This window comes from Panicum virgatum, chromosome 2K (genome assembly GCF_016808335.1).
Source record: "Panicum virgatum strain AP13 chromosome 2K, P.virgatum_v5, whole genome shotgun sequence".
Lineage (NCBI taxonomy): Eukaryota > Viridiplantae > Streptophyta > Magnoliopsida > Poales > Poaceae > Panicum > Panicum virgatum.
Genome location: NC_053137.1, coordinates 6,648,556 through 6,675,977, shown reverse-complemented (window position 1 = coordinate 6,675,977; position 27,422 = coordinate 6,648,556). Strand labels below are relative to the sequence as shown.

Sequence of the window (27,422 nt, the reverse complement as noted above, 5' to 3'; positions counted from 1 at the left end):
AAATTATTGCCACAGTTCTCTGGTGTTGCCTAGCATATAATACATGAGACAAGTGAACAATTTCAGTGCACGGAACTGTCCTCCTTCAAGGTACCGAAAGTACGTGCTCCATCGCATCTGATCATCTCATAGAGGATCACGTGACACGGAGATGAATGGCTCTTTCTCAGGGTACGTTCATCACCTGGATGGACTGCAGCATGTCGGAGAGAGCAATCACCAGGTCCCCTGACTGGATCATGCCCCTGGCCTTGAGCAGGGAGAAGGTGCGGTTGAGGTTGCTCTCCATGTCGTCGGAGAAGCTGAGGCGGAAGGGGATGAGTCCCCACTGGAGGTTCAGCCGTCTCCTGACGGATGTTAAGGTTGTGAAGGCGAAAACAGGACAATCAGGACGGCATCGTGAGAGCAGGGAGGCCATGTGGCCAGTCTTCGTGAAAACAAAAACAGCGTCTGCTCCCAAGCCGTTAGCTACAGATGAAATAAGTTTCGTTTAGACATATCTTCTAAGCAGTGGAATCAGAATGTTCTGCCAGCAACCAAGATAATGGACAGAAATAGGAAAATGAAAGCAGTTGAATATATCACTTGCTATGACAACATAATTTTCATAGGCACTGAGTACGTAGTGGCAGTACTTACCCATTTTAGCTGTTGAATTGCAGATTTCTTCTGATATCTTGTCAGAGAAGGAAGATGAAACTCCTTGAAGTTCCAGTGCCTCATGGCGCTTCTCCTCCCGCCACCACTTCTCAATCCTGAGGCTAACACTCCTAAGAACACTAAGAGCCTTCTCTGGATATCTCCCCATTGCTGACTCACCAGAAAGCATTAGAGCATCTGCGCGCTGGCGGATAGCTTCAGAAACATCGGCAACTTCAGCCCTTGTGGGTGTAGGATACTCGATCATCGATTCGAGGAGCTGAGAAGCAACAATGACTGGCTTGTTGAGCTGCCTGCACAGTTGAACTACCTTTTGTTGTATTGAGGGGACCTGCTCCAAGGGAACCTGTGCCCCCATATCCCCTCTGGCTACCATGGTACCATCTGATGCTCGGATGATCTCCTCCAGGTTCTTTAAAGAGTCAATGCTCTCGATTTTCGCAAGGACTGCTATATCACTGATCATATACAATAAAGCATTAGACTGAGGAGCCAACAAAGTTCAACGAAATGAAGGAAACATTTCAGAAACACAATACTAGCCCATCTAGTAAGAAAAACTTATGCAATCCTTTTTTTGCTTTGGATGTTTGCAAGGCCCAATTAATTGAAGTGTAAAAGATATCATAGCAAGTTTGATTATGTTGGCCGTTCGGGACTAAGTAGGTAACTCTGTGTGTCACTAACTAAATTTTAACCACAAAAAATGAAATGGACGTACAATGGCAAAATAACAGTAGCACTACAAATAAAAACAGGAGATGCATAAACATACAATTTTCTAATGCATGCAGAAGAATGTAGGTGCTGAGATGACACCAGGTGCTGTTTTTTGGGCACAGAGATGACACCAAGTTATGGTTGAGGATGGCCATACAATTTTGAATAGTTCTTATTATTCTTCTCTGAATCACATTGCGGCACAGCATTATTTGAAAAAGGAGGTACACTGGAAAGGGGATAGCTTGCTAATTCACTGTTTTCTCTACTAACTACATAGAAAGTTAGAAACCAATAAATCCCTGGCAGAATTTTTTTGGGGGGTTAGAGTACAAATAAAACCCTACCAATATGAGTAATCATCTGGGACTGACCAGGAACCAAACAACAACAGTGGCTAAGCATCCAGAACAGTTCTGGGAACTCCCGTTATCAGTTTAATAATGTCAAATATGGTTTTTCCAACAAAGCATAAACTTAAACAACAGTATAGAATTATACTCTTGGTACCTGCCACGACTCCTTGCAGCTATGTAGCTTTTCAAATGTTTAATTACTTCTGCAGACTTGACAAATGAAACGGCAATGCAATCTACACGTTCGGCAATTCCAAAGTCTATGTCAAGCCAATCCTGCACAAGTTGTCACAAGAAAAGGAGCAGCATTGTTATAAACTTATAATATTAGTATCTGCTATTAGATGATTCCATTTTTCAATTAAACAACTCTAGGTGGTAGAAGCCTTCTTAAGAAATAGCTGATAAAAAAATATCCAGAGATGAGCTTCAGTGCACAATATATGGCTTTAAAGTCAGTAATCCATGTTGTTTTGAACTGACCATGGTATTGACAGAAAAAGAAGCTGTAACTCCAATGCATTACTAGTACCAAGGGGTGGCATAGATTCACAAAATTCTGCAGCCTTTTGGTAATTACAGCAAGAAATTTATTGTGCTACTGTGTTTACCTTTGATGAAATTGTAGGAAGCATAGCATTCCTCTCACGGACAATACTGCCATCACGCCAGAATGTAAGGTTCGCACGTGGCAACAATAAACCAGGATCCGTGCAGCGACACTTAATGTCAGGTCCTAACTTCTCAATCACCTCAAATCTAGCCATTCCACCATCCACAAGAAGCTCATCACCAACTCTCACATCTGTGTAGGATTTGTACGTGTTCTTGCTTAGGATCTAGCCCGAAGAGCCTGCCACTAGCGGGTAATAGGATAGACAATCGAAGAAATTGTTTATAGAAGTGAACAGAGAGAGATCTAGGGTTATACCTTCGGGGTTGATGACGGGCGCGACCGGTGCCATGGGGGCAACGGTGTTGAGCTTCCTGTCGTCGTGGGTGTTGGCGCTCCTTAAATATCTATTTTATCCCCTGTTTAACTTTGATAATGACATGAATTTAATATCAAAATCACTAACCATCCTAACCTCGGATAAATTATTGGTCGTTTTCACATTTGCACATATATTTTGGAGGTACTTCATTTTTGCAGGTTTTTGGCTAATTTTGGAGCATGAAATGACGAGGCCCATGATCACGCGGTAACACGAAGAAAGACGAAGGACAAGGCCCAAACAAAGGACCAAAGGCCATGATGACTAGAAGCCCGTTCATGCACATCCACCCTCCAATGAAGCCCAAAGGACAAAGCCCACAAGATGAGATCAAGATACTTCGGGGCTAAGCAAAGCAAATAGAGATTTAAGGAAGGATTCTCCATCCTATCCTTTCCCACGAAGATATCTCGAAGATAACGACGTCCAACGGGGTGCAATTGTGAAAGGGATAAACTCCAGAAGACTTCAGAAGACTTGGGGAGAAAGGAGAACGCGAGGCGGCAAAAGAATGGGCCTAGGGCCTTTCCAGGGCGCCTCGGCCTCCCCTTCGACCTAGGGTTTCTTGGGGCTATTTAAAGCCCCCTCCCCGAGGCTCATGCATCAAGTCATTCGGGAGATGACGCCAAGGAGCAGAGAAGATAGAGAAACACCTTTCGGAGAGCCGAGGGTCGTGCTAGTTGTCTAGGGGCTTCCCTAGCCGACGTGGGAACCTTGCAAGGAAGACCACGTCGGAGTTCTGGAGCTAGGATCATCAAGATCAAGGTAGGGCCCCGGTTGTGATCTTGTGATGTACAATCATTCATGGTGAAGTTACCTGTGATTCCGAATCTTTAGCGACCATGTTCTCTCTTTCGATTTCGTTCTTTTCTTTGGGTTTGCTTCATCCTAGATCTATTATCGAGATAGATCGCTTAGCATGATCTTATAGTCGTGGTGGCTAGAGGTTCATGGCGGAACTACCAAAGGGGGTTCGACTTGTTTATCATGCTTCGGGGTAGCTTAGTCCAAAAGGGGGCGTCGTGACAGGGCATTGCTTCAGTAAGACGGGTTATCGAAGGATTGGATTGGAGATTTTGGTTTAAAGATGCTTTTCATTGAGATTCACATCTATCTTGCTTCACTACATTTAGCTTTGAACTACAACATATGCATGATCTAGGTGATCTAGATTGGTTATCTCTAACTTTCTCTTGCTACCTTCGGTGTTTGCCGATTTTAGTAGATTAGATTCGTTTTACACCATCTCAACACAAAGGATTCTCTATGTTTGTAGATTGTTTCTTGTATCTTTGGTTCCGTGGATTGATAAACCTTGGGGGAATACTCTAAGGGAAAAGCTACACGATCCGTGCGCTTGTGGTATACAAATTGGGACGCTAAGGAGCGTCAACAAGCTTTTCTGGCGCCGTTGCCGGGGAACCATCGATTTAAGATCCAATCTTACTTGCATTCGTAAACATTTCTTTTTCTTGATTTTTCTATTTGACCTTTTTGTAGATCTCTTATTTTTTTGTGCTAACTAAAAAAAACTAAAAAAACGGATCTATTCCACGAAAATCAATCTAATCTAGAGTTTGCTTTATTTTTCTTTTATGTTTTAGATCTTGTATATTCATCTTTTAGATCTCGTATATATTTTTTTTTCACTAACCCCTAACAGGAGATGGACGGGAGCCTCTCCAACAAACCCGAAAATTTTGTGGATGATCCAGAAAAACTTTACAGGCAAAGGAGACACGAAGCACGATCAAGGAAGTTGGAACTAGTAGATCCAAAAGACGAAGCCGACGGTTCATCATCTTCACCTCAAGTGACTCCACCAACAAGTCCAAGGGAGGCGCCACTTCACCAAGGGATGGCGCTACCGGAGCCGGAGCGTACGATCGGAGAGCTATGCACTCCGGACGTTCGGGACTTGCCGATTCAAAACCTCGACAACATCGGAGTTCCGTTCGAGATCAAGACTTCAATCATAAGGATGGTTCAAAGCTCGCCCTTCACTGGAAAAGAAGATGCTAACCTACATCTTCAAGCGTTCCTCCAACTATGCCGCACCTTCGACATGAAAGGGATGACTCAAGATCAAATAAGAGCGAGGCTCTTTCCGTTCTCTCTACTTGGGAGAGCATTGCAATGATTTCATTCTCTACCGCCGCACACGGTGCAAAATTGGGAGTCCTTGATGAAGGAGTTCTTGACGGAGTTCTACTCACCGGGCAAGACCCAAGTTTTGCGCAACAAGATTGCTACATACGCGCAAGCCCCGATGGAGACTATTGCGGAAGCCTATGAGCGCTTCAACGACTACATCCGCGCCGTACCTCATCACAAGTTCTCAAGGGAGGATGTGGTCCAGAAGTTCTATCAAGGCCTCACTACTGCATCAAGGGGGATCATTGATGCATCGGCCGGAGGTTCGATCATTGAGCTCACGCCGACTCAAGTTTTCAAGCTATTCAAGAAGGTGGTGGACAATGACGCATGGGCATCATCGGGGCGCCTACAATCACTCCAAGCCGTGGGCGCCGCGAAGAGTGTATTGCAAGTGGAACGTGAAGAAGTGCTAGAAGGGAAGATCGACTCGCTCATGAGGAGGTTGGAGAAGATGGAGGTGGAAAAGAGAGAAGCCCAAGCTATTGATTTGAAGGCGGCCGAAGCAAGGTCTACATGTGAAGAATGTGGAGAGTACGGCCATGTCCAAAAGAATTGCCCGGAGGAAGCCAAGATGCTTGACTACATGAAGAAGGGAGAATGGATCCCGCAATCCAACTTCCGCTATGGGCAAGGTAGACCTCAATTTAATGCAAGCTCTTCCATTCAAAACTCGGTGCCTCTTCGTATACAATTGAAGGAGTTCATGGGGGAGCAAGGCAAGATCAACAAGGACATCGTCACCAAGTTCAAGGCTATGGACAAGGTCTTGGAGAACATTGATGGCAAGGTGACGGAGGTCGGGAGCTCTAACCTTCAAGTACTCAACATGATGAAGATGCTAGAGATGCAAGTAGCCCAGCTCACCGGACGCTTATCTAGCAACGAAGGGAAATTGCCCGGGCAACCTCAAAGTCCAGAGACGGCAAAGGCAATTCAAACTCGCTCGGGAAAAGAGACCGAAGAACCCAAACATGCGGCGGGAGCAAGGAAGCCTAATCCAAGAGTTGAAGTGGAGACCATCATCAAGGAGAAGGCGCCTACTCCTATGCCGGAGATAGTCACCGAAGAGCCGGAGTTTGAGCTAGATGATAAAGACACCAAGATTCTTCCGCCAAGGCCACGATACCGCAAAGTTAAACATGAAGATGAGCATTACGACAAATTTGTTGACGTGGTACGTAGGTTGAGCATCAACATGCCGCTCATGGACGCTCTACAAGTTCCAACATATTCTCGCTACTTCAAAGACATCATGGGAAACAAGCGCGAGATACTGCCAAGCACCGTCAAGCTAACCGAGGAGTGTAGCGCGGCAATCGTTAATGAAGCTCCTGAGAAGAAGAGGGACCCCGGATGTCCTACCATCCCATGTTCCATTGGATCTCTTATGTTCGAAAGAGCACTTTGTGATCTCGGTGCAAGTGTGAGCGTCATGCCAAAGAACGTGTTCGAGAAGCTACGCTTACCGGAGCCGGAGCCCACCGCCATGTGCCTAGAGTTAGCGGACAATTCCGTTCGCTATCCTTTGGGAATCGACGAAGACGTGCCCGTAAAGATTGGAGAACACTTAGTCCCCCGTTGACTTTGTGATTCTCGATATGGGAGAAGGGGGCAAGGCGCCTCTCATACTTGGGAGGTCTTTCCTCAAGACCGCAAGGGCGAACATCGACATTGGCAAGGGGAAGATCAAGTTCGACATCAATGGCGCCACAAGCGAGTTCAAGTTTCGTCCACGCCTCGAGGTACGCAACATGGTCAATGTCAAATATGTTCCGCCTCACCACCGTGTCACAGAGGAGAAGCCAAAGAAAGAGGAGGAGCCGAACAAGAAGGAAGCGAAGAAGGAGAAAGAAGTCATCGCGTCTATCGCGACGAAGAAGATCGCTGCACCCGTCAAGATAAAAGCTAGAAGCTCGCCTGTGAAGACCAAAAAGATGACTAAGCCGGAGGACAAACCCGCTCCAAGGGGTGTGCGGAAGTGGGTACCCAAGACTGCAGCGCCATCACCGAGCATTGGTCCGAAGGGAAGAAGAAGAAAGTCTAGCTATAGACTATAAACGAAGCGCTTTGCGGGAGGCAACCCGTTCGTCGAGTCAAGAATAAAGCTGCCGGGAGTTCAACCCGTTCGTCAAGTCAAGAATAAGCTGTCGGGAAGACAACCCGCGAGAGGTTTGGGTAAGTGAGTCGTGAATTTTGCTACGCAAGAACATGATAAACTTTTGAACAATTGGTCGTTCGGTCGAACAATTTGATTTGGATTTTATTCGCTCGGTCATTTCGATTTTGTCTCTTATTTTAAACCAATGACATGAGCCATTCTATGATTTATTTGCCTCTTCATGAGAAAGCCACATCCAAATTTCCATACCTATTTTTGGCGACCGTCCTCTCCATGATAGCCGGACCAAGTTGAGATAAAAAGACATGAGTAGAGCCGCGCTTTGTGTATATTATTTAAATTCTTGATCCGTAGGTTCGCGCAAATATAGAGAGAATTTTCAGTTTCATTACCATAGGACTGGAATTTTCCTAACTTTATTTGTTATCTTTTTCAAAATTTCTCTCTCATTTTGGCAAAATTAGAACATAAACCAAAGAGCCACGGTTGAATTCGAGATTGTTCGCTATCAATTCATGAAAGTGAACGGTTCCGGTGCAACCAAAATTAATGTAGTCGGAAAATATTTTTTTTGACTCACAAATGTAAAGATGTTTTGGTTCCCCTCTGATTATTTATTTAAGCTCATTTCATGCTTCGAGTTAATTCTGAAATTTTGAAGTTAGAGGAAGATTCAACATCTAAGCATGATTTGGAGAATATTTATGTGCTTGATTAACATCTATTGATCAAAGTGAGTTCACGGGAAGAGATTGTGCTCTCTACCTACCACCACATGCAAATAATCCAAAGAAGGGAGCAGCCATGCATGGAAAGGACATGAAATTTTCAGCAAAGATGGCACCATGTGATGAATGATGAAGTATGGGACAAGGTGAATGACACAAAGTGAAGAAATAATATTGCAAGTGGACAACAAGGACAAGGAAGGAGTGGTGCACGGGTTTTGGACGGTGCAAAGCATAAAAGATGTACTGGACAGAGGCAAGGAATCGCACTAGGAAGTCACCAGAGAAAGATTAAGTCGAGGAGGGCCAGGAACACCCTAGGCCGGCCGGCCCCATGACCCTAGGCCGGCTGGCCTGGCCTCTTTTTATGCCCTCTGGTGCTCCCGTTTCATAGGTATGCTCCTCACTCAATTCCTTGTTCATGTTCTTCAAGTTCATCACCCAGAAACTTAAGCTAGAGCTCTGAAAAAATTCGTCCACCAAAATCAACTCCAAAAATCTCCAAAAATTTGCCACAAATCCTAGTTTGCTCCACTCTTCGATATATTGTTCTCCCACCGGCAAGAAACCCCCAATGTGTTTGTTTTTGAGTGTGTGCAGCAAAGAGTCACCATGAGTGGCTTCACGAAGTTCGTCACCGGGAGGAGAAGGACGTGTTCATCAACATCCGACGCATCGGCAAGTTCTTCGCAGAGGCACTCGGTCGCCGAGTCTCCGCGGGGTATGGAGGTAGACAACCCCACACCAAGGAGCGACATGTTACTCCTTGGTGGGATGAGAGACCCAAGAAGTTCCTCCATGAGATTCACAGAAGGAGCGCCACCTCCTCCACGGCATTCGACAAGGTCATCCGCACCACCGCCATACAAGCCCAAGAAATCTGAATACGGGTTCACCATCTTGTCAAAGGAAGAAGAAGAAAGGCTCAAGTTCATGAAGCATTGGAAAAGTTGGGATTCCATCATGACATCTACAAGCTCTTGGAGAACATCGGTTGGAAGCTATTTTCCGACGGTGTTACGGTAGACATGCAAGAAGAAGTGGCTTTGGAGATGTTCATGACACTAAAGAAAATAACGGAGGCGGTGGATGATGAAGAAGTGCCATGTCTGAAATTTTGGCTCAAGAATGAAGAAAAAGTCATCACTTATGGAGCAATAGGGAGTTTGCTCGGGTTCAAAAGCAATGCAAGTGAAATGGTGGAAGTCGAAGATGGAGAGCTCGATGAGTTTTGGACGAAGATAGCAAAAGATGTCAATCACCAAAGGAAGATCATAAGTAATGTGATCCTCCAAATATTCCACTCTTGGGTGAGCAAAAGAATCCTCGGGATGATGAGAGAATCAAAGGTCACCGACCAAGAATTAAATTGGATGTATGCAGCATTGGTGAAAAAGCAAGAGATTGATCCCACCTACATCATGGTTGATAGATGGGTTTGTGAAGCATCATCCGGCACAGGAGAAGTTGGTTCGGGGTGTTATCTCACATTAATAGCCCGAGCCATGAATCCGGAGTTAGGGGTGATCCAAAAATATTATGTCCCGGGAACAGATATAGGGATTGAACATTTGAGGCAAGGCCATTATATCGGAGGGGATGAAAAGAAGGGATTCATTATTTCCGAGACTGATATTTCCCTCCCCGATCAAAGGCTAAAATTATTCACAAGAGGAAGGACCGATTGGCGAGTTGAAAACATTGGAGCAAAGGTGAAGAAAACAAAAAGAGGAAAGTTGTTTGAAGGAACATCAGCATCGGCACGACAAGAAGATTTGGAGGTAAAGCTTCCACCACCAAGTTCCGCTTATTGGAGGAATAAATTTCAAGGTGCATCAAGTGGACAAGGACACCCGCAAGGATGGACGAGTCAATGGGAAGGAAACCAAGATCAAGCATGGGGGCATGGTGCGGCGGTACCCCCACCATTTAGCAACTATGGCTACCCACTCCCATCATACCAAGGAGAGATGCCCAACCCGTCATTTGGATCACAATTTTTTGACCTCCCTCAACCGGAACAAGGAATGAGAATCATGGGTGCCTATGCAAGAAGAAACATGGAAGACATAGACGCCATCCGGAGGCACACAAGCCAACTAGAAGATGAAACCGCGGGAATTGCATATCAAATGGGACTACTAGGCCTAGCGCCACCGGAACAATTTGATGGAGGAGCATTTCAACAATATTATGACCAAGGATACAACGCAAGAGGCAATCAAGGAGAGTGATCGCCAACAAGACCATGAATAAAATGCTCGCACGTGTGGTTGTGATTTTTCTATTTCTTTTCATTTATTTTCAGCATGTGTGCAAGCTTGTGTGTGCATAGCAATTTTCTGTTTTATTTTTCAGCATGTGTGCACTTTGTTTTCTTTTGCTTTCATCACCATGATAAATAAATGCATCACCCACGCTTTAATGTTATGGTTAGTAATGATGATAGAAAGTTTGTGTAATGTTAAAATATGATGATCGTTGCTGCCTTGTCTACTTTCTTGTGCTTGGTTTATGCATGATTAAACTAATGCTCTCTCTAACATGATCTGAAAAATTAATTAAATGCCGGCTAATTCTTTTGTGGAGGTTATGATAAATTAAGTCCCATATCTTTTTATTCTTGCTCTCTTACTTAAGCTTGTCAAGGAAAATTTAATTTGGATTTAATTTTAAACTAACCTTGTCAATGATACCTTTTGCAATTGATGTACCCTTCGAAAAGCCTAAATGATATATCATGACAAACCATAGTGCAATATTTATTTTCAGGTGAATTAATTCAAGATTTATCTTCTTTGGTACGTGACTAAGAAGCTGACCATTTCGTATTTTTGTGTACCTCTTTTGCTAGCCATTCTATCCATGCATTGTGAGTTTCTACACCAGGAACATCGCAAACCTCGCTGGATATCCACCCTTAACCAAAAACATCTTTTTGTGAAACACCTCCTTGACCACAACCTATATATTGAGTATGTATTATTATTTCAACGGCAAAACAGTGGAATCAAGAGCAAATTTCAGTAAAACATAAGCTTGGGAAGCATCAAAGAGTTCGCAGCAGAAAAATCCGAAGAAGTGGAGGCCTACAGGCAGTAGGCCGGCCGGCCCAACACCCCTAGGCCGGCCGGCCTGGCCCTTCTCCTCCTCTGTTGGATTCAATATTTTACGAGGAGATGCCCCCTTGAATTCCAAAGTTGAGTCCAGAGAATTGATACGAGTTTTGTGCACTCACTCCATCAGGTTATCATCACTTCATTGCTTGAGGACAAGCAAACGTTCAAGCATGGGGGGAGGTGGAGTAAGTGCATTGTGTTGCCAACAGTTCTGAGGAGCAAAAAGAAAGAAAAAAATGAATGATGATGAAAAGCTCCTCTGTTCCTTTAGCTTCATTAAACTCCAGGTACTTTGAAGATTATTCTATACTCAATTATTCCAACCATGTGCAATCCGATAACAAGGACTTCAGCTGTGCCTTGGGATCAACCGTTGCCATTTGCACATGTCCACCATCTAAAGTGTGTGTTCCATTCTCTCCCTCTCCACAAGGAAATTATTTTCCAATGGTCTTTTTGACGAGTCTCGGTAAACCCATAAGAAGTATTTCTTGTTTTGATAATATCTTGGTTATAATATCTTTTGTTAGGACTAACCTTTCCAGAGCTCCAGATAAAACCTCACACATACATATGAGAGAAAGAAAGGAGAAAGTTCTAGCAAGATTGAGAGACAAGATGAGCTGAGAGTTTCCATGAGCAAATTGCAATGAGGTTTAAATTATTGATCTTGGTTTAGAATTACTTATGGAACTTACTTTCTTAATTCTGAGACTTGTTTAATTTTGAGAGCATGTGCTTAATAATTGTGGGGAAGCATTTAACTTGTATCTACCTTCCACATTGAAAAAGTTGGTTACAACTTGAACTATTAACTGCAAAATATTTTTGGGAGCATTGTGTTTTCTCATGTATGATCAAGTGCAGGGATTGGACACCGAAAGGCAACACTGATTTTTTTTATCAAAGACTTACTCGAGGACGAGCAAGGTTTAAGCATGGGGGGAATGTTGGCGCTCCTTAAGTATCCATTTTATCCCCTGTTTAACTTTGATAATGGCATGAATTTAATATCAAAATCACTAACCATCCTAACCTCGGCCCAATTATTGGTCGTTTTCACATTTGCACATATATTTTGGAGGAACTTCATTTTTGCAGGTTTTTAGCCAATTTTGGAGCATGAAATGACGAGGCCCATGATCACGCGGTAACACAAAGAAAGACGAAGGCCAAAGCCCAAACAAAGGACCAAAGGCCATGATGACTAGAAGCCCGCACATCCACCCTCCAATGAAGCCCAAAGGACAAAGCCCACAAGATGAGATCAAGATACTTCGGGGCTAAGCAAAGCAAATAGAGATTTAAGGAAGGATTCTCCATCCTATCCTTTCCCACGAAGATATCTCGAAGATAACGACGTCCAACGGGGTGCAATCGTGAAAGGGATAAACTCCAGAAGACTCCAGAAGACTTCGGGGAGAAAGGAGAACGCGAGGCGGCGAAAGAATGGGCCAGGCCAGCCGGCTTGGGCCCATTAGGCCAGCCGGCCTCGGGCCTTTCCAGGGCGCCTCGGCCTCCCCTTCGACCTAGGGTTTCTTGGGGCTATTTAAAGCCCCCTCCCCGAGTCTCATGCATCAAGTCATTCGGGAGACGACGCCAAGGAGCAGAGAAGATAGAGAAACACCTTTCAGAGAGCCGAAGGTCGTGCTAGTTGTCTAGGGGCTTCCCTAGCCGACGTGGGAACCTTGCAAGGAAGACCACGTCGGAGTTCTGGAGCTAGGATCATCAAGATCAAGGTAGGGCCCCGGTTGTGATCTTGTGATGTACAATCGTTCATGGTGAAGTTACCTGTTATTCCGAATCTTTAGCGACCATGTTCTCTCTTTCGATTTCATTCTTTTCGTTGGGTTTGCTTCATCCTAGATCTATTATCGAGATAGATCGCTTAGCATTATCTTGTAGTCGTGGTGGCTAATGGTTCATGGCGGAACTACCAAAGGGGGTTCGACTTGTTTATCATGCTTTGGGGTAGCTTAGTCCAAAAGGGGGCGTTGTGACAAGGCGTTGCTTCAGTAAGACGGGTTATTGAAGGATTGGATTGGAGATTTTGGTTTAAAGATGCTTTTCATTAAGATTCACATCTATCTTGCTTCACTACATTTAGCTTTGAACAACAACATATGCATGATCTAGGTGATCTAGATTGGTTATCTCTAACTTTCTCTTGCTACCTTCGGTGTTTGCCGATTTTAGTAGATTAGATTCGTTTTACACCATCTCAACACAAAAGATTCTCTATGTTAGTAGATTATTTCTTGTATCTTTGGTTCCATGGATTGATAAACCTTGGGGGAATACTCTAAGGGAAAAGCTACATGATCCGTGCGCTTGCGGTATACAAATTGGGGCGCTAAGGAGCGTCAACAGTGGGTGACCTTGTCTTGGCCCTCCTTGATGTGGCGCTCCTCTGCTGCCCGCTCCGCTTCTCTCCTCCTCTGATCTTCTTCCTGGGAGAGGGTGCTGGAAGTAGGGTCGGCCACTGGGTTCGAGGAGGAAGACAACGGCGCTGCTGGGTCTACCATCGGGGTCGGGGAAGACGGCGGCGGCGGCACTTCTGGTCACTCGGTGCGCCGGGAGATCGGGTCCCTCTGTAAATCTCTGTAGGCTAGGGTTTCACGAACGCCAGGACGCGTTGGCGTCCGCGCCGGCCCCTAGGCCTCTTTTATATGGCGCACTGGTGACCGGGGGGCCACGACCTAGAAGGATAAGGCCGCGCCCCCCGATCAGGGCGCGTGGCCTACTCGTTCTCGGTTCGGTTACAAACCTTTCTGAGATCAATCCAACATTCTCCCCCTTGATCTCGGTCTTATCAGTTTCATGGTCATTCTGTGCTCAGTTCCTTGACAGGTCAACATACCGAGACCAATGCGTTTAGATGGCCAGTTATGTACCACCGAACTCATTAACTACAATACATCTTTCTATCTTAGAACCAAGCTTTCTGTGAGACGGTCGCTTTTACAGCCCTTCAATAAAGAATCATAGGCATTCCTTTAACCCCCATGCCGGCTCTGTGTTTCTCAAACACTCTGAGAGGAATACCTTTAGTCAGCGGATCCGCAAGCATTTCTTCGGTTTCTAAATGCTCAACGTCAACAGTGTGATCCTGGATTCTCTCCTTCACAACATAGAATTTAATGTCGATGTGCTTGGTAGCACCACTCGATCTGTTATTGTGACAGTAATCTACTACTGGTGAGTTGTCACAGTATATCTTGAGTGGTCTTTCAATACTATCTGCCACTCTCAAACCAGGTACAAATTTCTTTAGCCACATGGCCTGCCCGTCACCTCAAAACAAGCAATAAACTCAGCGTACATTGTCGACAATGCAACGATGGATTGCTTGCAACTCTTCCATGATACGGCCCCTCCTGCTAGAGTGAAGACGTATCCAGATGTGGACTTCTTGTTGTCTCTACACCCTGCCCAGTCTGCATCTGCATTGCATAGCCTACTAACTGTAAGTTGTCAGTCTTTCTGTATGTCAACATGAGGTCTTTCGTCCCTTGCATATATTGCAAGGCTTTCTTTGCTCCCACCCAGTGAGCTCTACCTGGGTTGGACTGATATCTACCAAGCATCCCGGTCGTAAAAGCCAAATCTGGGTGTGTGCACACTTGTGCATACATTATGCTACCAACAGCGGAAGCATATGGAACCGATTTCATCGGTTCTTTCTCATACTCATTCTTGGGACACTGAAAATTCCCAAATTCATCGCCCTTGGCTATTGGAGCAGACCCTGCATTGCAGGTTTGCATACCATATCTTTTCAAGACATTTTCAATATATGTCTTTTGTCAGAGTCCTAGTATGCATTTTTTTCATGTCTATGTGGATTTGAATCCCCAGGACATAGGACGCCTCCCCATGTCTTTCATGTCATAGTTTGAACATAAAAATCTCTTTGTCTCTCTAGTAGAATATCGTCCACGTATAAAACTAGGAAAATATACCTACCATTTTGGAACTTTGCATAAATGCAATTGTCCTCGTCGTTTTCTTTGAAATGATCTCATCAAACTTCAAGTACTACTGTCTCGAAGCTTGTTTCAATTCATAAATGGATTTCTTTAGGTGGCATCCCATATTTTCTTTTCCTTCCACGACAAAACCCTTAGGCTGAGCCAAGAAAATATTTTCTCTAAGCTCCCCATTCAGAAAAGCTGTTTGTCCGGACAGTAAAACCTAAAGCCTTTCGACCTTTCAGGGTAGCCAATGAAATGGCAACTTACTGTCCATTCGTCTAATTTCCCCTGTGAAGGGTTAAATATCTTAGCCTCAGTTGGGCAGCCCCAAATGTGCAAGTAGTTCAACGTGGGCTTTCTTCCAGTTCATAACTCGTATGGTGTCTTAGGAACGGACTTACTGGGAACCCGATTAAGTATATGAATGGAGGTTGTTAACGCCTCCATCCACAGACTAATCGGAAGTGTCAAGTAGCTTATCATGCTCCACACCATGTCCATTAAGGTGCGATTTCTCCGTTCTGCTACTCCATTCTGCTGAGGTTCACCCGGTGTAGAATACTGGGCTACTATTCCATTCTCTCGCAGGAACCTTGCAAAAGGTCCAGGAACTTATCCATGCTGCGTGTGTCGACCTTAGTACTCCCCTCCACGGTCGGATCTTACTATCTTTATCTTTAAGTCATGCTGATTTTCAACTTCAGCTTTGAATATCTTAAATTTATCTAACGCTTCAGATCTTTCTTTGATGGGGTAAATGTAGCCATATCGAGAGTAATCGTCTGTAAATGTTATAAATGAGTCATAACCATCCACACTCCTTTCAGAGAAAGGACCACAAATATCTGTGTGGATTATCTCTAATACTTAACCATCCACACTCCTTTCAGAGAAAGGATCACAAATGTCTGTGTGGATTATCTCTAATACTCCCAAGCTATGTTTAGCGTTTTTCTTAATCTACTTCGTATATTTTCCTTTGATGCAATCAATGCAATGTTCTAAATCTGCAAAGTCTAACGGATGGAGAATTTCTTCTTTTATCAAAAGTTAAATCCTCCCCCTCGAAATATGGCCTAAGCGATAATGCCATAATTTCGATGAGATTTCTCCATCGTTTCTTTTTCTTTTCTTTGTCTCATTCGTGTTAGGTACAGTTTTGGATGCATCAATCACATTAATCACATTGCATTGGGAAAGCAAATAAAGCATGTCTCATCATATGGCGAGACCAACATCTTTATTATTACAACGAATAACACATTTATGATCCCCAAAATGGCAATGTATCTTATCATCATCAAGTCTAGAAACTGAAATCAAATTCCTCTTTAAAGAGGGAACAAATAGTACATCTCTCAATAAAAGTACAAAACCATTATCTAATTCTAGAGAAAGATCTCCAATGGCTTTGACTGCAGCTTCTTTTCCGTTAGCAACTCTAACGCTTCTTGTTCCCTTCTCCAGCATCCTTCTTGTTCGGAAGCCCTGTAAAGAATTCGCAACATGCACAGTTGCACCCGAGTCAATCCACCAATAATTAGTGGAAAAATCTAAATACATGGATTCATCAATAAAAGTAATTTGATCTGTACCTTCATCTCTCTTGAGGAGTGATCTCAAGTAGTCAAGACAATCCTTCTTGTAGTGTCCCCTCTGCTTGCAGTACAAGCAAGTGTCGACAGGCACAGGGAAGAACTTGTTGGGGTTCGCCCCTCTGCCATGGTTGTAGTTGAAGGCTAGAGCCTTGCTGGAGGACTGTCCATCATCGCCCTTAGGGCCTTTCTTGAAGGTTGGCTTGGAGCTCTTGTTCATCTTCTTTAGCTGATTCGAGGCATAGTTGATAGAGTCACCCTTGTGGCTCTTCAATCTTTCCTCTTCTTGCAAGCACTGTGCCATCAGCTGGTCAATCGTCCATCTGTCCTTGACAGTGTTGTTGTAGTGCACATGAAAAGTCTCATATTCTTTCGGAAGTGATTTCATGATCATGTGCACCACAAAATCCTCAGGCAAATCCTTGCCTTAGTACTTGTTCAGCTTGGCAGCAGTACTTGTCATCTTCTGGATGTAAGCTCTCACTTCAGAATTGTCACACCTCGTGTTCGTGAAATCATCTACCAAGGCACTAGCATACGCCTTGGAGGATCCGTTAAACTGAGACTTCAGTCTTTCCAAAAGCTCCTTGGCAGTAGTGCACTCTGGTATTGAACCCTCTATGGAGTCATCACTGAGGTGTCTGACAATCTTCAAACACTTGGTGTTTGAAAACTCCCACTTTTTCTTCTCGATGCTATAATGCAGCATCTTCTCATCATACAGAGGATTGCCTATCTGAGGCTCAGTGGGTCTGTCAGTCTGGATTGAGTAATCCAAGTCAGCTAAAGTCAATAGCATGTCAACCTCCTTCCGCCAAGCGGGATAGTTTGTTCCCCTTCAGCGGATCAATCATCCTCATATGATTGAGGATCATCGCAGCATTAAAACATTCGGTAAATAAAACATAAATTAATTAGATCATTGTCAAAAGCAATAAAAGTCTTATGCATGAAATAAGATCAACGTTGGTCAAAAATTAAATCATGCATAAAAAACAATCTCTATTGTAAATTCATCGTTGGATGATAAATAGAATAAAATTCAGAGAATGATCATGACTTATCATTAAAAATTAACGTTGGTTAAAAAATTAACGATAAAGTCATAAAAAGTCTAATAATGTGCATATCTCTAAACAATTATTCACGTTGGTTTCAAATTATTTAGAGGAAAATTACACATTAATTAATATCATCAGCAGCGGAAACATGGTCATAATCTCATATGTAAAACTGTGTAAATCAGCTCCAAGAAAATAATCATTTTAATCATGCAAAAAGTAGCATTTATCAACAATCCGTAAATTCTGGAAAATAAAAAAATACTTCACTGTGCATTCCAGAAATCCGGCCCAAATGAGCCCACGCGGCCCAACTGTGCACAATGGGGGGCCGGATTCGCGCGCGCGTTGATGGTCGGGCCGCCGGAAACCTGGGCCTAGGCCGTGCATCTGGCCGAGCCCAGCGGCGCGACGCGCGCGCCCGCCTCCATCTCGACCGTCGGATTCGATCCGACGGTCGACGTTCATCGTCCCCGGGTATAAAAACCTGGTGTTTTTCGGAGCCGAATGGAAAACCCTAGCTCATTCTGTCTCCTCCCCCGCGTCGCTCTCTCCGCGCCCCGCTCGCTCACCTCCACCGCCGCTCTACTCTCGCCTCTACCGCCATCGCCAGCGAGAGAGAGAAGGACGGGACAAGGTTCGGCACCGCCCGCGGGGCTTCTCGTCGGCATATGCGCCCGCCTTTGGGTGGACGCGTCGCCGCCGAGCGGCCGCGCGGCCGGGTCAGTCTGGCCTCTGCGCGAGCTTCAGCTCACGGTGGCCTTGTCCTTGGACGCCGGTGGGACCAGCAGGCCAAGGTAAGTCTTTTTCTCTTGTTCTGTTCGCGGGTTGGGGGGAATCTAGGGTTAGGGTTTTGAATCCCCTCCCTATTCTGTTTGTTTCTAGGGTTCGGATCGGATTTTCCTCCCCCTATTTTGGTTTTCTAGGGTTTGGATTTGAATTTCCTCCCCCTATTCTGTATCTTACCCGCTAGGGTTAGGGTTCGGGCCAAGGCCCGACATCTGATACCAAATGTAGGTGTTCTTGCTTAGGATCAAGCCCGAAGAGCCTGCCACTAGCGGGTAATAGGATAGACAATCGAAAAAATCATTTATAGAAGTGAATAGAGAGAGATCTAGGGTTATACCTTCGGGGTTGATGACGGGCGCAGCCGGTGCCATGGGGGCAACGGTGTTGAGGTGCTTGTCGTCGTGGGCAACCTTGTCTTGGCCCTCCTTGATGTGGGGCTCCTCTGCTGCCCGCTCCGCTTCTCTCCTCCTCTGATCTTCTTCCTGGGAGAGGGTGCTGGAAGTAGGGTCGGCCACCGGGTTCGAGGAGGAAGATGGCAGCGCTGCTGGGTCTGCCACCGGGGTCGGGGAAGATGGTAGCGGCGGCGCTTCCGGTCACTCGGTGTGCCGGGAGATCGGGTCCCTCTGTAAATCTCTGTAGGCTAGGGTTTCACGGAAGCCAGGACGCGTTGGCGTCCGCGCCGGCCGCTGGGCCTCTTTTATATGGTGCACTGGTGACCGGGGGCCACGACCTAGAAGGATAAGGCCGCGCCCCCCAATCAGGGCGCGTGGCCTACTCGTTCTCGGTTCGGTTACAAACCGTTCCGAGATCAATCCAACAGGATTTAGATGCAAACTTATGGCACTGAACAATAACTACGAACAACGTCAACAAATAGGCTAGCTTAAATACCTTCAGCGAACCCATCATAGTTCACATTAATAGTTCGTTCTGGGAGAGGCAATTCAAATGCTCTAACGCTAAATGTCCAGACTTCTCCATCCTGTGGAATCCAACGAATGTGACAGGATTTGTTAATTACGTGAGGAATATTTTAATGACGAAAAAAATGGAAATCATTCAGTAAATAATGTTGCTTAAGAAAAACAAGGAGTACTGAATAGGTGTACAATCAAACTTCTAACTGTATTGTTAAAAACTTAAAATAGACAGCTGAAGTGTGAGACAATCTCCGTTTTGGCATAGTAATACGGTGTTTTTTTACCAAGCACTTTATTTGAGTTACATTGACAGCCTTGATAATGACTATTACTTTCACAGTCCAATGTTCGACAACAATCTGAATGCTTTCCCTCCTATAATGATATCAAACATGAGCTGAAAATCTAAATCAACCAAACATTCAATGGAGAAAGAACTCTTTATGAAATCCTGGCTCGCTAGGTTTTGTAGAAGTATGAGACGACAGTGTCTGCATTGCCACAACCTTTTTCTCTCACCCGCATTGCAACAAACACATTTCATCGAATACATCCAACCGGACAGCACCTTACAAACAGGCACAGCACCTCACCTCCGCCTTGGCCGAGGCCGCGCCGCCGAGGTACCCCATGTGGATCTTGCTGCCCTCGGTGTCCATCATGACGGCGACAGCGAAGCCCTTCTCCTCATTGAGCCTCCGGGGACGAGGTGGCCGGGCCCACGGTGCAGACGAGCTTGGTGCGGCGCATGCTCCGGAACCCGTTCTCCCACAGCTCGGCTTCTGTGGCGGCATCCACGTCAATGGGCGCGAGGTTGCCGCTCTGGTTGGGGAAGGCAGTGAGGTCGGAGGCGGCGGCCGGGGAGGCGGAGCGGAGGTGGTGGAGGTGGGGTAGGCGGGGGTGCGCGGACGGGAGGCGGAGAAAGGGGGGTGGGGAGGGAGCGGAGAGCGGCCAGGGCGCGGGGCCCTTGCGGGCCACCGGTGGGTGCAGGAGGGAGTGCGCGGCGGCGGCGGCGGCCATGGCGATGGCGGTGGCGGGGGAGTGGGAGCGGAGATGCGGTGGCGTGTGACAATCTTTGATGGGGCGGCGCCGTAGCGGAGATTGCGAGCCGGGTGACGAGCTCGCTTGGGGACAGCCGCCGCGGGAGCGTGACGTGGCGGGGTGTGTTGGCAGTTCTGTCCTGTGTCGCCAGCACGTGAGCGGGGTATCATCGTGCGCGGGGTATCATGTGACACGTCTCTCTCTCGTCATATGTCATGTCATATCATGTTACTAAATTTATTAATATAGCATAATATTTAATATTCATGACACTTCTATTAAAATTGGCTTTATTAGTTTGTGCTGTACTCCCTCCATTTGAAATGGAAGTTATTCCAACTTTTTTAAAAGACAACTATTTTCATAATTGATATAAAATTATAGAAAAGATTATAAAAATTTATATCTACTGTAAAAGTTATATTTAGTGATACTTATAAATATTAGTATTTTATTTGTATAAACTTGATTAAATTTAAAATATTGTAACTTTTCAAGAAAATTGGAATGACTTACAATTTAAAACGAAGACTACTAAATATGGTTAACAGTTAAATAATATGCTATAAACGAAGACTACTAAATATGGTTAACAGTTAAATAATATGCTATTCAAACCAAATCGAACTAAGTTTTTTTTAAGAAAAGGCGTCTCTTACTTCATTTATATTAAGGAAAACACAGTCAATAGCCGAAAAAGAAAAATATAATTAAATCCGCAATCTTCTTGCGACCATAGCCACTTTAGACAATACCGGTAATGAAAAAAAAGACAAACACAGAAATGTTGCGGCAGGATGTAATTTTGAAGAAACAGACTTGTCTTCTGCTCAAAATCAAGCACTTCGGCTTGAAGAAGGATGATAAAGGACTGGAGCATGGAGCTCTATATGCTAAATTCTTCAGCATATGATCCGGGACTTGTTATCTGCTTAAAGTCATGGATTTCCGCTTGAGTTCACTGGAGATCATCTTCAGAAAGCGCATGTTATACGCATGGTCACAATATTCGATGATTTGCAGGTCTGGTAATACGATCCTACAAGGAAGTCACACGTCATTGGGAGTCAGCATAAATATATTAGGAGGTCGAATCTTTGAAGTTAATCATCAAGAGCACTAATATTACAAACCTTGTGAGAACTTTCGTCGGGTTCTCAATCTCCTATTTCAAGCACGCCAGGCTCCTCATTGCACATTTCCGGGTCTTTGGTTCTGGTAGATCAGGCCACGATCATAGATGATATATATTAGAATTTATGCATGCAAATGAACACGAAATTAGAAAGTATATATACATGAGAATACACTATGGTACTCCTTCCATCTCAAATTATTAGTTATTGATGCATAGATTTTGTTGTGCACCTAGTCATAATATATATCTAGATGTTCGTACAACAAAAACTTTGTAACTAGAAAAACCAAAATGATTAATAATTTAGAATGGAGAGTATCCAATAGTAAAAGTTATGAAGGAAATTATTGTTTATGTACAAAGGCAATTATGTACAAAGGCAAAAGGCAAGTAAAGAAAACTACACATACTCGAACTATATGCAATGAAGCTAGTGAATTTGCAGAGTAACCTTAGGATAATTGCCACTTTTATTGGTTCTCTAAATGTAAGCTGATCCAAATCAGACGCTAAAAGGGAAATTGATAACAGAGCATTGTGCTATCATATAACATCAGTTTCAAAGGACCGTGGAAATGTTAATTCACCAAGGGACTTGGATAAAAACTAATATATGATTTTGCCGCATTAATTCTATGATGGAATGCTTAATTTAATATATGACTAAAGGATGATGATTGATTTTACACTATCCGAATTAGCAACCATGGTCAAAAAAGTGAAGGGCAAAGATCATCTTATATTTTAATTCCTTTGTAGGGACAACAAGAAAAAGAGATATATAAGGATGGCTATAGTAAAGTGCAGGATGCTGGTGCCTAAATTTACGTGTTTAGATAACGTGAATGTGCAATATCCAAAAGTTAATGGATTTAGTGGTGCCGATAATGTACGTATCACCAATGGATATCTCTAGAGGTTCTAAACATGACTCTTGTAAAAGTTTATCACTAAATTATATCTCATCTTGTAATAACTAATAGAATATTTAAGTGGAGAGTTGCGTTTTAGACAACACCAATTGAGCTCCTGATCATTTTGTTAAAAGAAACAAGGAAACTAGTAGATATTACCTTCATAACGGGCATCTAGAACTTTCTCCTCGAGGCAACCCAAACGGCTCTGTAGGCTCGGCGGGAGCGACTTCACACCATCACAATGTGTAATCCAAAGAACTCTAAGGGATGAGTATGCTTGAGGCCCATCCGGTAAGGATACCAGGCTTTTGCAACCATAAAGCTCGAGTTCTTCCAGCGACCGGAGCTCTCCTAAGCAAGAATCCAGTGATTCCAACTGACGGCATGAGTCAATAGTTAATTTTTGGATGTCACCTAGCTGTCCTGATAAGGATTGAAGATTGCCGCAGTAATAAATGCCCAAGGTCTTGATAGACGGAGGAAGATTGGCAACCTCAGACAAACCATAGCAGTGCCATATATCTAGAGATTCTAGGCGTGGAAGGAAGCGATGGTTGGCTGCTGATGACAGCTTCAGTACAGCTGTAGACGTTGTGGCCTCACGACTGCTGGACCCTGGAATTGATGATGATGTGTCCAGCTGTACAACACCTTCTCCCCTCGCCAACCTTGTGTCCTCCTGCAGACCGAATACGATGGACTTGAGATCATTGCAGCTCTCAATACGTAATTTCTTGAGAGATGCCGGCAGGTTGGGGACCTCTACCAAAGATGCGCAATCATATATCCCTAGAGACTCCAGATGTGGCAGGAGTCCATCCCGTCCTGGAGCAGATTGCTCGCCAGAAGCTTGTGTGCGTCCTGTCAGTTTGCTGCATCCCCGAATCGATAACTCCCTCAGGGATACCAGGACCTGGAACACGTTTTCTGGCCAGTAGACAAGAGCGTCGCAATCCCAAATTGTCAAATCTACTAGCCGTGCAAAACATGCCCACAGCGCTAGTGCATTTGAGTGGGATGAGAACAGAAGGTCGCACCTACCTAACCACATAGTTGCCAAGGGGAGTTCATGATTCCATTTCTGCTTGACATGCAGCAATGTTGTTTCCGCGTCATCGGGTGACACGTCCAGACGCAGCATGGACAGTGAAGGAATGTATCTGCTAGCTGCCTGTAGGGACATACGTTGATCACGTCCTTGTATGCCTAATTCACTTAGCTTCGGCGCTTCAGGTAGATCAGTCAACTTCGGGCAGCGATCAATGTACAACTTCTCCAGCAGAGGAAATGTTACCTCTTCTCCCGGAGTTCCTTCGGCTGCCCCCACCTCTCAAGGGCCGACAAATCATTTAAGATTAGTTTCCTCAGTGCTGGAAATGCAGAGCGACAACACACAGTTTCAGCTCCGCCAAATAATTGTTTAACCAATAGTGACCCTTTTGGTAGTGCACTCAGGCTTCCACAAAACCACACGTGCAGTTTCCTCAGTGCTGGAAATGCAGAGCGGGGGCACACAGTTTCAGCTCCGCCAAATGATTGTTTAACCAATAACGACCCTTTTGGTAGTGCACTGAGCCTTGCACAATTCCAGATGTCCAGTTCCTCGAGCCGAGGAAATGTTACCCCTTCTCCTAGAGTTCCTTCGACTGCCTCCCACCTGTCAAACATATTCAAATGCGTTAACTTCATTTTTCTCAGTTCTGGAAATGCGGAGCAGCACTTAGTGTCAACTCCGCCAGATGATTCCATAATCACTGGCGCTGCTTTTGGTAATGCAGTCAAACCTCCACACCAACAGATCTTCAGCTCCTCAACCTTGGGAAATATCGGCTCTTCTCCTTGTACAGCATCTGTGTCCCCCCATGCCTCAAATTTTTGCATCTGAAACAAAGTAAGCACTTTCAGTTTCTGAAATGTGACTGGTGTCGTACCACCGCTGCACAAACAATGTAAACTCTCCAATCCATACAGGTGAAGAATTTCTAGAAGTGATAACTGCCAGAGTGGAGGAAGCTTCTCGAGCTTTTTGCATCTAGATAACGTAAACTTCACCATGCCATTCAACATATTCATCCATGATGGAAAAGTACTACTCCCACATGCATATATCCTTAGGGCCTTCAGCCCATCATGAGGTTTGAGACCTTGCACCACCTCTTTATGATTATTATTCTGTGCCTGCTGGTCATTATTAGTCCATACTAACTTCAGTTCGGTCAGTTTTTTCTTATTCCCAAGACCTGCTGCTTCTACAACATCTACTCTTGCGACATTTTCTAGCTGTCTTAGCTCTAGTCTACCACCAAGGTCCAAATTCTGCAGCTCTCTCACATTACTGCAACCGGTGGCAGTACCTACAACAAAGCATGTAAGTGTCTGCAGGGAAGTGAGGTGTCCGAGCTCTGCGGGCATGCTTTTCAACTTTGGACATTTGTGAGTGTAGAGGTGACGGAGGGAAGTCAAATACTTCAGTTCCTTTGGAAGTCGCTGAAGATCACGGCAATCAGAAAGGTTCAGTGTTTGCAGATGATATAGGATGTTGATGTCTTCAGGAAGCGCTTCAATATCACTTTCTAAGAGATCAAGATACCTCAGGTGATGAAGATATTTTGGCCTTAGGAATGAGCCCTGTTTGATCTTTAAAGCTCTGATAGAGTTGTATTTTGACAAGATCTTCATATCTTCTTTTACATATCCATCACATATCAATGTTTGGAAAGCTGGAGATCCTTTCTCTAGGGAAGCATTCAGAAGATTTTCTGGTCGATAGACTGATAAATACAAATGACGAGTTGAATGAAGAGCATCCTTACTTTGGCTCGGGCTTGTAGTTATTGCAGCACATTCTTTTCCCATAGCAGATTCTGCAACATCATGCTTGAGGTCGTGGATCTTACAAGTAATTCTAGAACAATACATGTCCATTCTCGTTATAAAAGTAGAAAATCTTTCGTCAAATGGGACGCTTTTCAAATCCTGAAAAAATGACCTCGACGTCAGCTCATTGAAATTTTTTTCTCCAATGGTTTTAGGATGTTCTCCTTGTTTCTCTAGGACAAAACCATTGGCCATCCACAATTGGATTAGCATTTCCACATCAATCTCATAATCCTTTGGAAACATAGCACAGAAAGCAAAACACTCCCTCATATATGATGGCAAGCCATTGTAACTAAGCTTGAGTACTGGCAAAATTTTAGTTTCCTCATCACATATCGAGCTTCTCCTTAGTACATACTTCCATTCTTCCTCAGTGGTCTTGGTACGCAGTAAAGAGCCCAATGCTGTAGCAGCTAAAGGAGAACCAGCACATCTCTTGGCAACTTCTCCGACCATTTTAACTAGTTCAACAGGCCATTCCTCTTCTTTTTGTGATCTGAATGCTCTTGTCTTTATAATTTTCTCTATGAAGTATGCACCCAAGCTTTCAAGTTTATAGGCTCCTTCAGTTTTACACATCATTATGTCAGCAACTGCTCCATCGCGAGTTGTTGTCAACACTGAGCTACCACTGCCACCATGCTGAAGGTAGGACTTCAGCCTTTCCCACTTGTGCTCATCACGGTTCCAGACATCATCCAATACGAGGAGGTACCTCTTCCCACTCACTGCGTTTTGAAGCTTCTCCAGTGCTGAACTTCCACTTGCTTCACAACCATTCTCTTTCACTATTCTATCAGCCAGGGAATCCACATTAAAGTTATCAGAGACACACACCCAAAGCCACAACTGGAAATGCTTCCTGATTTCAGGGTCATTGTAAATGAGCTGTGCCAAGGTGGTCTTGCCCAATCCCCCCATTCCAACGATTGGAAGGACCGTGAGATCCGGGCTACTAGCTTGAGCAAGTAATCTATCAACAACATCCTTCTTCTCTTGGGCTCTTGATTCTTTAGCAATGTTCACAGGGTTGATGATATCAGAATTATTCTGCCTCAAGTAATTTATGGGCTCTGATGGCCCTGGTTTGAACCTGAACCTAAAGTCATTCATCTCTTTGATGAAGTCATCAATTTCTTGCAGGATCATACGGAGCTTGTTTGCCATCTTGTAACGAAAAACAATACCGTTGTGAGTAGGGAAGAGCTTTATTACATCCATGCCGAGGTCCTTGTAGCGGCCCTCCTCCTTGGCTTTGCGGCGCAGTGCCTCGTACTTGAACTCGTCGAGGACATCATTCGCCTGGTGGGTCACCTTCCGGACCTTCTCCAGCCAAGCTTTCGCCCCTTCTCTCTTGGCTGCTGCCTGCTCCTCGGCGTCGGTGATGACGTCCAGGATGTTCAGCAGGTTGCGCTTGAGGATCTCATGCTGCTTCTCCATGCCCTCCATCACCTTGTACTGGTCCAGGAGGTAGCTGGAGGCCTTGTCCTTCACCATGGACACCAGTGGCCCGACCACCATGGTGGCCAGTACCTCAGCCATGGCTACGCCTGGAGCTCCAAAACACACGCACAGGACACAGGGAAACACGGTTGTGTGGGTTCGGTGGAGAGGGAGAAGCTAGACAATGGGTTTGAGAAGCTGCTAAACACACCTATATCTCACGAGTGATTTATTAATGTGCCTATTTCCGATCATGCCAACATTTAATACGGTGGTTAGTGCGGGCCAGGCAGCAGGACGGTGGTTAATACCATGAAGGAGAAGTCTCGCGACGACTTGAACCATCATCCTCCGCGAGGCCCACGTCCACGTGAAAATGAAGAAGATGTGGATGTGCCCTGCTTGGGTAGATCCATGACACATCCACACATTATGACATTAATAATCGCTTCTCAATACTGCATGTACGTGCTGAATTAAAACTGCGTGTACATAAATTTGCACTCCATATTTAACATCAAGAGCTCAATAACATCGACATATTTTCTCATTATTTAAAAATATATTATATAATGTATAATATAATATATGTTTTATAAAATACTGTACCAAGTATGCACATATTTGGTCATTTACATAAAAAACTCAATCTTTATTTTTGAACTGAAGGGAATATGAATAATGACTATAAATAATTGAAGAAATTTTTAAACACCAAGATCACTTTGTGGTGGGAACACTCGTACAATCGAAAAACTGGATCCATGGTCCCCTAGTTTCAAAAATCTAGACATTATCTGTCATAGCAAG

The 27,422-nt window shown here is 44.5% G+C and overlaps 2 protein-coding genes and 1 pseudogene across 2 annotated transcripts; all 3 read right to left on the bottom strand.

Annotated features, from left to right (window-relative positions):
* Window positions 1-90: 90 nt before the first annotated feature.
* LOC120663996 lies at window positions 91-19,958 on the bottom strand (annotated as a pseudogene).
* A 964-nt stretch (window positions 19,959-20,922) lies between these two features.
* Window positions 20,923-23,503, bottom strand: LOC120663986 (disease resistance protein TAO1-like). The gene is made up of 4 exons (XM_039942946.1): window positions 23,050-23,503; window positions 22,446-22,968; window positions 21,368-21,458; window positions 20,923-21,273 (listed from the first exon to the last, which is right to left on the bottom strand). Exons 1-3 carry the CDS (start codon window positions 23,470-23,472, stop codon window positions 21,400-21,402), a joined length of 1,005 nt encoding a protein of 334 aa, XP_039798880.1. The 5' UTR covers window positions 23,473-23,503; the 3' UTR covers window positions 20,923-21,273; window positions 21,368-21,399.
* Window positions 23,504-23,540: 37 nt separating this feature from the next.
* LOC120663902 (putative disease resistance protein RGA4) lies at window positions 23,541-26,820 on the bottom strand. Its single transcript, XM_039942851.1, has one exon. It carries the CDS (start codon window positions 26,709-26,711, stop codon window positions 23,580-23,582), a length of 3,132 nt encoding a protein of 1,043 aa, XP_039798785.1. The 5' UTR covers window positions 26,712-26,820; the 3' UTR covers window positions 23,541-23,579.
* Window positions 26,821-27,422: the final 602 nt, after the last annotated feature.